The sequence below is a fragment of the Opisthorchis viverrini genome, assembly GCF_000715545.1.
Source record: "Opisthorchis viverrini unplaced genomic scaffold opera_v5_71, whole genome shotgun sequence".
In the NCBI taxonomy this organism is placed as follows: domain Eukaryota; kingdom Metazoa; phylum Platyhelminthes; class Trematoda; order Opisthorchiida; family Opisthorchiidae; genus Opisthorchis; species Opisthorchis viverrini.
The window spans coordinates 1,255,739-1,267,903 of record NW_008751727.1 but is presented as its reverse complement, the minus strand read 5'-3'; the positions used below and the strand labels follow the sequence as shown (position 1 = coordinate 1,267,903).

The 12,165-nt window shown below is 46.3% G+C and overlaps 1 protein-coding gene across 1 annotated transcript in view; it reads left to right on the top strand.

Annotated features, from left to right (window-relative positions):
* Positions 1-9,142: 9,142 nt before the first annotated feature.
* The window catches only part of T265_04366 (hypothetical protein), a gene marked incomplete at both ends in the record, with an annotated part of 26,387 nt that continues 23,364 nt past the window's right edge, over positions 9,143-12,165 (top strand). The window contains 2 exons of the mRNA XM_009169087.1: positions 9,143-9,183; positions 9,318-9,406. Of these exons, the coding sequence (XP_009167351.1) occupies positions 9,165-9,183; positions 9,318-9,406 (108 nt within the window). The remainder of the gene's footprint in view (positions 9,184-9,317; positions 9,407-12,165) is intronic.

The following is a 12,165-nucleotide window of genomic DNA, read 5'->3' as shown; positions in this document are numbered from 1 at the left end:
TTTAGATACTTTTATACATGCAGATATTTAACATCAATTAGTAAGATACTTTTATACATGCAGATATTTAACATCAATTAGACCAATGTGACGACAACCGGCAACGGACCAAAATATGTCCAGACTTTTTCAAGCAGGGTATTCGCCAATCAGAATCGAGTGCTTTTAGCTTTTCCATGAATTTACGAACTCGACCATGTTGGGCTGCCCCTTAGAGCCGTGCATTGGGAGCAAAAGGCTCGAAATAAAACATTTTATGTTTAAATGTTCCATTTGTTGCACTCTCAACTTTGAACTGGCTGTGCTACGGAATCGAAAGTGTGCCCGTTGGGAGATTTAGGGCTGTATCCTCTTCATCCCTCATGGCATTAAAATGTCCCAAGATTAATAAACTTTGTGGTGTTCATACGTCCGTCCGGTAGTCGAAGTACGAATGTTGTTTGGTGGGTGTACTACAAACGCAGCAGGTGACCTTCCAGATCAATGGAAAGTCAAGGAATCTGAAAAAGCTAGTAATCTCAGCATGTTTTCTGATCTAGAAAACTGCGCAAAGCACTGGCTTCCAAGTGCAGTTTTGTCTAGGGGGCAAAGGAGCCACCTCGCATTCACTTCGTACTATCTTGAACGCAACCATAAGTTGTTCAAATTAATGTAAGATCGGCTTCTTGTAAAACGAGAGGTACCGTAAAAGAGGTGCGCGACTGCAGGGACTTGCTGAAATCTGGAACGCCGGCGTGTAAGCTGCGACAGTCTGTGACTGATAAATTCGACAATTTCTTTAACACTCAAGATATACACAACTACCACCTTAAGTGTCGACCAGGTCTGTTGAGATGGTGCCGCATTATTTGGTCTTATTGTGACAGACGATAGACCATCGGTCCTGGCAAGTCTTCTGGAGACCAGACACGTGCTTGCGCGGCGAGTGGGGAAATGGCTTATGGCCATATATGCTCCTTCCAATTGCAGCAGATAGCGTTGTTCCGACGCTTCCCAGATGTAGTGAATGTATACGAAACACATGCAACTACCCGCTCTGGAGACGTATTTTAAAGCACCTGATATTCGGTCTGTAGACACAAGCTGTAAACCTTGAAAACGGACGTGACCCGGGCGTCCGGTGATATGTGTTTGTGAAGAGCGAGTGTTTTGCCCCTGTGCGTAAACTGTTCGACTATTCAAGGAAATGATGGGTGTAGTATCCGGTTACGACCACCGATATGGAGAGGCTGACGGCGAACACGGATTCCAGCAAAGTGTGCAAATACCGTGATTTGCCTCTTATCGTACGGTGCACTGATGTATATCACCCGAAAATGGGCTGTACACGCACAGTCTGGAACAATTCACTTTGTGACCAATTCACTTTGTGACCGTGTGCATCATTCCGACACACTGGATGTTGAGGTTCCCGATACGGAACTTTGACATTCGGGTAGGTTTGACAATCCCCATTATCAAAGGGAAGAATCGGCTTCGTATTTACACAAGTGCAAGCAAATGCGTACAACAAACTTAAATTGTTCACGTTCGTAGCGTCAGCAAGTTCCCAGGTCTGTCACTGACCGGCACAGTGCAGTGTCAACGTCCGCACACCACAAAACGGCAAGCTGGATGATGGCTCAGTAGCGTGGGTCGCGGTTTTCCCTCCCAATGGTGGTCCCGTGAGTCTCACTGAACATGCGATCACACGGAACCCATGAGAAAACAAGTCAAGACAGGTTCAGCAAACGGGATATTGACACACATCAGTAAGTAGGTCGGCAGCGCGCATTCACACATTCACATATGTCTATACACAAGTGTCGAACAGGACGGCCTCTGCGGCATGGTGAGTGGCGGGTACGGAAAAGCAAAACAAACAAAGATCGAAAGTACATAGGCGGAATAAGCCAATGATTGGGGGAATTATCATGAGGTCGAGTTATATTCAACAATGAAAAACACCCTACTAAAGGTGTCCCGGCAAGCAGATTGGCCCATGAGAGAGTCTCATATGCATATCATTATGACCGACGAGAAATCCTAGGTGACAGCTACTTTTGAACGTCATCTACCGAATTACTACGTGTGTATCTTCTCTCATTTTGAGGCAATTGGGGCAGCGACCGCTAAGGCTGCACTATCATAATGTTGGGACAAACAAGGTGGGGTCAACCTACGTTAACTAACTTAGTTCATGGTGGAAAAACCCAAGTGCTTCCAAACGATTGACACGTGTGCTGTTGAATGCACAGGACCATTCTACCGGGCAATAGGGCTCATCTGCGTCCATTTGTTCCCTGTATTTGAAGATCAGTCGGTTTCAAGCAGTACGAACTATTTTCCACAGATTATCCTAGGTGACTTCATTGTCTGCCAACTGCGAGTACAAACTACCGGCTAAAGGTATACCTCTTACACTTGTTCCCAAACCACCGCAGACGGATTTAGACGGCCTGCGAAGACAACTGAACCGGTTGGTGGATATTTTCAGGAGCTCGAAATCCAGCGGGTCACATCTGCCATTAAGCAGTTGATTGTTCAGGGGCAAATCCTGCTGCGTCAAAGCTCAACGCACGCGACTGACAACCCGCCGTCGGCGGTCGAGGACACTGCGCCTCAACCCAGGTGGTAGTCCAGGAAAACGGATTCGGAATTTAGGGCTCTTCAAGACCGCGTATCATATCACGTAGGCTGTTGTGATGGTGAGATTTTCCTGCAGCATTGTGAAGCTCCTAGGGCTCGTCCTAAAGGTGACTCCGCATAAGTTTAATTTATTTTTGGTGCCTAGATCCCGGTCTGCCCAAAAAACGCAGACATGCTTGCCAAACAGTTAGCAAAGAAGGCATGTTACAATATTTTCATTAGCCGAAGCACAGATCCTCTGCATAGCGTGTCCAGGAAGTTTGCGTGCGTCTGTATTTTTGGCGCAAAGGCAAATCAAATAGACAACCCTGAGTTAATGGCCTAATACTTGGGCTCATACCCTAGGGCGCCAATTATGGAGCAGAGATGACGATGATTTCGTTTGCCTAATGAGAAGCAAACCAGGTAAAGACTGTTCGTCTGGTCAGTAGGCGCCAAGATACGTGACGTGATACGATGCGAATCAGCCATTGAAAATGGCATTGTGTAAATAAGCTTTTACGAGTCGTTGCCGCTTATGTGCTCCCCTTATAAGGTACATCTTTAAATCTTTATATCCTTCATTTCGGGATGCCACTTGCTCAATGCACACTGCGCACAATGAAAGCCATTCGCTTATAGTGATAATGGGTTAACTTCACAACCGGTAGAAAAAGACATTCGTACTAATCAAAATGACCAATGAAATTCAACTTTTCATCTCGCACTACTTGGATCTCTAGCTTTTTCCGGCACAGGTAGACAGGCGTATGTCGGCCGGGTGATTAGACATCGTTGTCTCCTAGCTGCAAGTTATTCGTGTGCGTCAGCTAGGCTCGTCCTGATTTCTGCTATGATCGACGTTGTTTCCATCTTGCTGGTTGATTAGGCATCATGGGGCCATAGGCACACGTTAGCCATTGTGTCAGCTAGATTCGTCCAGTAGTCCTCTATGATCGGCATCTCGTAATTTGAAATCCAGAGTTTTGCTGCCAGTACAAAGTAATGAATGCTTCCGTAGTGATATCCAGCAACGTACCAGGAAAATAGACCTGCGGGCATAGGTTGCCAACGCCGGTAAAACTGACGTTCTTCCAACATCGGAAGAGTTTTCTGAAAATGATGGGCGCCTACCTTGCCGATAACGCGAAATAAGAAGTATTGAACACGGAATTCGGTTTTTATCCACTTTAGCAGGATATACATGGCAAAACAAACAAATGGAGTCTCTCGTTCGCAAAGTTCGCTTCCACAAGCACAATGTTGACTCCAGAAATATGAATTAATTAATTTACCTGCTGGGATACCTGAAAGTTTCGTCCATTGAAAGCGCCTACGTTTTNGAAGAGTTTTTGAAAATGATGGGCGCCTACCTTGCCGATAACGCGAAATAAGAAGTATTGAACACGGAATTCGGTTTTTATCCACTTTAGCAGGATATACATGGCAAAACAAACAAATGGAGTCTCTCGTTCGCAAAGTTCGCTTCCACAAGCACAATGTTGACTCCAGAAATATGAATTAATTAATTTACCTGCTGGGATACCTGAAAGTTTCGTCCATTGAAAGCGCCTACGTTTTGCCACAATCCGCCATCCTGTTACATTAGACACAGTTTTCCTATCATTGTTAGTTACTGGCTCTGAAGATTCGCTCATTTAAATAAATCATTCGTCCATATAATCTAGAAAAAATTTCATCACATCTGGGCATTTTTACCATGAAGTGGCAACCTCGAAAACCTCCCGGTTTTCGAGAATTAAATTCCATTGTGCGAATACCGAGCGTGTTCCTTCCATCTTGATATCACCTTCAAAGATAGCGAGGTCCCCTCTAGTTTCTCTGGATTTGCCGTGGCTATGCAGTCCATCGGTTATGTTTTTGATCCTCTAAAACATTTTTCGAAATTGCAAAGAAAGTTGGGCTGGGTATTGATGAACCGTACTTGCCATTATGCAGTTTTAGCCCATATTTTCGCTGGAATCGAGCGCTGTCACCAGGCTTTGTTATAAGCTATGAGTTTCCGGAGGATGGAGAGGTTTCATCACCCTCGGAAAATGCATATCCTGTAGCATCTATCCGCATGCTCTTTACTTGTTCCATGCCGACCTCTGCAGCAGCTTGGCTCGACCGATAGCCGTCATACTTACTCCATTTCGACCATCTTCGCCCAAGGGCGTTTCACACATTATCCCTCAACTCCATATTATCCTATTCCAACACGCGTATTAATCAAAGCAGCCTGACAATAGAGGCCATCCTAGCACGCGTATCTCAAAATTCGGACAACTAAAGGTCATTCTCAATGATTATCCTTCCTCTATTTACTAATTTATTTATGCAAGTCATATCGTAAACATTTTTATAGGACGCTTTATAATCCTGGTAGGGCCGGCTTCTAAGCATTTTTGTCTTCTATTTAGCACCCTTTATTTGGCTAGCAGCGGCTCCTCATGCTGTCTTGGTTCAAGTTAGCCAAGCCTCCATTAAGGGTAGTTAACATCTGTACGCTAAACTCATTCCCTCACTCCCAGTCATCGCACTTCACCCGTTTTTCTTTACTTGCGATTGGATAAGGTAATTTCTAACCTTCACGTATAAGCCAGTCACTTCCCGGTGAAGCGCAGCAATTCGGTTATTTATTTCAGTAAGTTATGTCAGAACAACAATCCCGCGCTTCAATCAAGACGGCATCAGTCTCAACTTGCCTTGCTGGCCTCCGACTCGACCTCGGAGGATTTCCACTCCATAAATCCCCAAATTTCACAGTGCACTTTGACTAACCGTTGTCATGTAACCAGAGTCCTTATCTCTGTAATGTTCGGAATGCACGCCCATTAATCCCATCGAGCGCACCGAACTTGGCTACAGCCTCAAACATAGGTTCACGGATTCACGGACTCACAGATTGATACACAGTTGCGAGGCTTTCCCAAGTCGGTCTTCTTCTTGTCGTTCATTGACTGCCACTAGCTTGAAAGGCACAAGCGAAAAAAGGGTGTAGCGCTGCTCTTTAAGTTTCGAGCGCGAGTTGGTATGCTTTCCAGTGCGAGGACTTAAAAAGTGTCTGAACTGATTTGACTTTGGTTCTAGCTTGAGGGAGGACAACCATCAGAATAAGGTATTCCACGCCATTAATACCCGAAATGGGAAAAATTGCTCAACGTGGGTGAGCGCTCTAGGCTCACGTCCACACCGCGTGGGCCTCGTAGAGCATTTAAAATTCCATGCCAGTAATACAGAGAAGGTGTGCCGAATCATCCGTACAGCAGCGGATGACGCTTGAGCAATTTCTCATGGTCCAGAAAGAAGGACAAGTTTGAAGAGAGGTAGATACTCAAATACTTCATGGCGTTTAGTATCGTGCTTCCTCTGGTCAATTCTCACCATGCACGACACATGCGTTAGCTGGGTCCCCTCCGGATGACATACGGAAATGCTATTCTTAATCTAGAGGAATGTGCCAGTCCAACGCTCATCGCTTTGCAGCATCTACATTCGGCCGTAGGAAAATGACACTTGAACATGGGCTATAAAGGTCGTTGAAAGGTCCTTGAATTGTATCAGAAATGTTCGGCGGTGTTTTGTCGGATAAGAACGCCGTATTCCGGTGTACATTTACCTTCTAACCCCGTAACTCTTGAGTTTGTGGAGCAGAGAGACGCGTGGGACTTGTTTGAATGCTTTTGAGAGGTAGAAGAATGTGACATCCAATATGAGTCCCTCGCCCGCGACTTGGGTTGAGCTGTCCGCAAAATACGGTGATGTCCATCACGAGAGAACGGTTCGGGCGAAATCCGTTTGGAACTAGAGTAAGGTGATCTAGGATGGCTCACTTCGAAACGCGTTCCATCTTCTTGCACGCGAAGTTTGCTGAAAAGCCTGATGAAGTTTGTGGATAAGCATTTCAACACTGTCTCTGTTGCATCCGAACGTGGTGAGCTGAAAGATGTGCTGCCAGTGAGGTTAGCAGTTCAGTACCCGTACGCCGGGTTTGAGTCCAAAGCATCGAAGAGGCCTCTGAGTCATACATGTCTACTTCATTTGCTCGTTTTTTGCGCCCCATGGAAGTCTAGTTGGTGCGGGCATTTTACCTGTGGGGATGAAGTTTTCCTGTCTTGAGCGAAAATTTTTACCGCTGCTAATTCCAGCCCGTTCGAAACCATCTTTTGTCGACTATGTTTTCTGTTCTTCAGTGACTTAGGGCAAATATGTATCTGTTTGGCTCCTTGGGCATTTTGGGGTAGTTTTATGAACAAGGTGTCTCTGTGAGGCCCCAATTGTCGGTTGATAGCATCAGGAACTATTCCTTTAGGTGAGGATCTCATAAGGTTTGCTTTCGCAGAAGGTTGCACCAGCCTAACATTTCATGATTTGGTGAATCTTAGGTTGCTTGTTTGACTTCAATCACCTAACTTCTGTGCCTGTGTGGACTCCCGAGCCTCTTGCGATCAGCGTGGCCAACTGAGTGTACGAAGGATTTCCCGATTTGAGGTTGTTGTGCTTGTGGCCTTGGCTGCTGGGGACATGGGCGATGACTGTGTTCGCAATCGAAGAAGCCACTTTTGGCGGAGTGGTGCTGAAGTTAAGTAGTTCCACATTCTCAGTGATTGTAGGGTTCTCGCAGCATTCTTTGATGTATATATCAAAGGTTGTTGCTGATTTTTCGGCAAGCATAGCCGCATGACTCTACACTTCTGACCCAGTTAAGCTGGGAAATTATGACTCGGGTATGAATTATATTTTGGCGCCCACATCGTCTGCTACGGAAATGAGTGATGACAGCTGTATGTGTTTTGAGTAACGCGTCCACGCGCGGCTCGCATCCTTACGGGCCTCGCTGCCTCTGGTACCTGGGGGGAATGCGGCAGTCGAGTAGTATCTGTAATCCGGAGTCGCTGATGGTTGCGTTGGTGTGCTTTCGGGAACACAAGGAGCTGGTAACACCATCGGTTTGTGCATGAGGTTGAGTTCGGCTGAACTGAAACCCCGCGGAAGCCTGCCTCGCGAATCTACGGCTTTAGCGACTTTAGAGTGTGATCCTCACATATAGGTAGGCCATTCGAATGCTTGCGGTCTACTCCAAGATCCTGTGTGCTGCAGATGGAATGGAAAGAGGGACTAGAAGCCCGAGTATTCGCTTGCTTGCCTTCTGGCGTAACAAACCTGCTTGAAGGAATCTGTCCAGCTTTTGTGTGGGCACTACCAAGGAGCGACTCTGTCTGCTTCGTTGGCGTGATTCACCTGAGGAATGACCCCCAGATAATTAGCCTGATCTTTCTCATGCGCCTGACCATTGAAGACGCTGTGGCGGCCGTGATTACCGCATAAGAGAGCTGATGACCCACCTCGCAGCCAACAGAACCAAAATTTACAGCGCAAGGTACATGTGTATGGAAGGAGGTCCATTATCGATTTTCGTCCAGGTCACTGTGTTCTGTGTATTTACGCCATTCAAAACTTTAGAAATGATCGCCAGTTTCATGTCGAGTATCCTGATTAAAGTGAGACATTCGCAATGGTCATGACGATTTGGCAATGGGGACTTGGTTTCGTTTTCAATGGTTCTGTTGTAGTTGCAGATGGCGTTGCACCCTTAAGGTGGAAGCAGCTGGCGAAGTTAAACGGGTCGGGAGAGTTATTCAGTTGGTTTATAGTGGATAACGTGAGCAAATACCAGTTGAAAGTAGTTAAATCAAGTGAGAAAAAATAGGCGAGATGATACAACATACAGTTCGTTGGTACAGTTAGTTATTACCACCAAAATAAATCCAAATCGATCTCCTTCCTGGAATCTTCTTTGATATATTCCCAGATACTTTCTATCCCGTCGTAGTCGTTAATTCACTGCCAGCGTAATTCGACACAGTAAGAGGGGAACACGCCTTTCACGAGGTACAGAATTTGTATTGTGTCATATTTCTTTTGCGTCCATTTAAACAAAAGTTATTCGGTATAAACAGAAGAGGAATAAGCTGAGATTTTAGTGAGGGATAGAAAGTGGTACAATTTGAGTAATGATAAGTTACATAGAAAGCAATAATGTACAATGGTCAGAATGATCACCATAGGTGTATCTGGTCGTCCTGTGAATCCGTACATTTAAAATTTCACTAAGCCTCGAGGGACACCTATTTCGCCCATATCTGTTGTCGCGCATCGATGGCTGGGGGAACATACCATATTTTCCATCATGATTGAGACTTGATGCACCACAGGAACCGAGTGCAAACTGACAAAGCTTATGACCGAAGGGTCATGTGAGAGTAAAAATTACATGTGTAAACTCTGTAAACAGATTGAATAGCGAAAGAATTCTTTCACAAATTTGCACGTGAAAAACGAAACAGATTTCGAACGTTCCGGGCTTAGAGACGGTTCCGATCCAGTGAGGTACAGGAAGCCCTTATACACTCCTTACCTACAATCAACTTAGAAACCCTTTTCACCAAAGTCCCATCTGGTTTCTTCCGGCCAGGCTCTGTACGAGCTTACTGTACCCACTCCGCCCGCTGTTTTAATCGATAGGGGCGGACTCGCCCGCACCCCTTGAAAATATGGGTGATCGCTCATCTGGTGAGTGGTCCACCGTGCCGGCTGCTATCTGTTTGTTTTTATTTGTTGCAAGCTTGTACAAACATTGTTAAAAGCATTTCTAATATATATGCCTTACGAGAGGAGTTTAACTACTCCCGTGCTGTTCAATTTAGGGAATCAAGTTCCCGTCTCAGCTGTTCGGATTCCCGTCTCCAGTATTCGACCGGCCCCAAGATCAATTGGAGGATCGCCCAACGTTAACGTGAGTATATAAGTCGGTGTGCACTGGTTACGTAATGCAGAGTCGGCTCACAGAGGGTCATTTTTGCCGCCCGCAGTTGTCTTTATTCTGTTTCCCATGCTGTCTGAAGTCATGCTTAGCTTGCGACGTACAGGACGCTTTCCGCGCACCACTAAAAAAAGCTGAGCATTTACCCCAAGGACGCCTACGGTCCTCAGTCATTGAGAACTGTAATACGAATGTCTTTTCATCTTAGTGTACTTCAGAAGAAGCTCTTTATCCTTCATTACCGAAACGAACCATTGAATCGAACTCCGAGTAAATTTGTAGTCTGGCAAGCTTTTTTGTCTAGGACGGCGTCTCAACCTTTAAATTATTTGCAAATTGCTTTTCGTTGGATAATGGCTATGGGCCAAAGCATCGTATCTTCTTGAGCCGACACTGTAACACATGGTGATGGGAACGTACGGTGGCCCAAATTGAACTAAAGAAGTGTATTAAGCGTAAAGTGCGAAGGGTGTTGATATCAATCGCGAAACCCAATGGAATTGTTTTGGACTAATTTTCAATATAAATTAAGAGCATCCGAAGAATCATAAACATGACTGACATAGGAGTAGCATTACGGAGTTCAGACACTACCCTCTCGAATGGTGAAGTTGAAGTACCACCTACCATTGAGTAGCATTAAGGCCTGTGTGCACAAGACCAAGTGCAACGACTGCACTGTCCACGCAACCTCTGGGGAAATTCCTAGCAGAATGGGTGAGCACGAAGGAAGAGTGAGCAGTGCGCCAAGAAACTCATAAAAGTCGGGTGTTAGTGAGAGACAGCATGGGACATGTATTAGACCGCATTACAATTTCAGTTCTGTTGCGGGGACTGACGAGACGGACCCCCGAGGTGGCGGGAATCGCCAGGCATCTCAGTATGAGTAGGGCGGCTGTCACGTGGTGGTGTGCGGTTATCAGTGAAGAGTCACTTGCAGTCATTATCGGGAGCATGACACCAGCTTTCAATACTGGTGCTGCGCTGCCGTACAACCATCATATATTTGAGGTGCTATTGTGAAACGAAAAAAAGCTGGACGGGAAGAGACTTAATTCTTGCCTACCACAGTCGTCCCGGGGTACCTACGCCCTCATACACCCATTCAGGCATTCTGATAGAAACAAGAACACTACTAACATCGATTAGCAGCCATACGTTGCAGTGTCCGGGTGCAGTCGGGGTCGATCGGTCAACATCCTGCCGTTAGGAAGAGACGAACATACCGTGGTGTGACGGTTTGTATGCCTCCGCGACTCACCGAGCTGTACTTAGGGGCGTCCGTGAGAGACTTGGATAGTGTCATACTAGATGTGTCACCAAAGTGCCCTGGCCTTCCAGATTGGGTGGTGGAACATTTGTAGCAACTCGTTCTATAAAAACGGGAGCGCATTTGTATTTCCCGCCAAACGCCGCTTCCTTTTGGTCAGGCTTTTGAGCCAAAGGCCTCAGTTGAGGGCAATAATCGTCTTCCTGCCTTCCTACGACCATGAATTGCACAATACGAATAATCTCATGCCACACCGGCTACCGCATGGTGCCATCAACCGGATCACCGTGCATGTTGTATACAACAAGTCGGGTTAATAAAAACAGGCTTCTGTTGACGCCTCCTGTCTCTTTCACGTAGTTTTCTCCTTTCATTCACCCTGTTAACTTCTCGTAGACCTGTCAGTTAGTGCTGACTCCATTCGTCTTGCATTGGTTTTGCAATCAACACTTGCATGTCATCCGGAGCTGATATCTACAGGCATCTAAAAATCAATCTTCGAACCTCGACGCTCAGTCACCTGGCCGCCTTCAATGTTCACATTCTGAAGCAAGCAGGATAACAAGCCGCTTTTTGCTCTCACACTGGATTCACACTGATATGTGCTGTATATGAGAAACAAGAATTGAAGATGCAAGCACAGTGGTTGAGCTAACCACCCCGTCAGTATCCACTCGATTTGTGCCACGTGCGTGGCTGCTGCTGCTGCGGGATGTGTTGGGGTTGCTGTCGTCCTGAATCACTAGCGGAACTATCCCTGCCCGACTGGATACCTGTTGATAGTTGTCTCTGATCGGTTTGTCTGGCAACGTCCACGTGGGATCTTCACAAGCGAGCAGTTGATCGATGTCTGTTTCTCATGTCTGCTTTCGCCTTAACTGACTGTAGCTCCGACGCCATCAAAGACAGGTTTCACGACGCCCGGAATACCGTGTTATAGAGAGCTAAAAGCTCGGGTGTAGTGGTGGTTGCCGGAGATTTGAGTGCTTAAGTGGACAGGCTTAGCGTATCTGAGATTCGATTAGGGGGTCGACATGAATTGGACTCTGACGGAAGTATGTCTGATGAAGTCAGTGCAAGAATCTCAAAGGCTCGAATCACGTTTGCTAATTTGCGTCACTTGTGGCGTCAAAAAGGCATCTCACTGGATCTTAAGGGTCGTGTGTACCAAGCTACAGTAAGGGCTGTGTTGTGTGGGTGCGAGACATGGCCTCTTTGAGTAGATGATGTGAGGTGTCTTCAGGTTTTCGACCACCGATGCCTCAGAAGCGTGGCTGGTTTCGGATGGCGTCAGCGTATCAGCAACGAGGCGATTAGAAAACGGGTAGTTGGTTGTGCTGCAGGCACTTCAATCCGGGAAAACATCCAGCATCATCGACTACGATGGCTCGGTCATGTGCTACGCATGCCAAAATACCGTCTACCAAGACGAGTGTTGTTCTCCGTGCCTCCTTCAGGATGG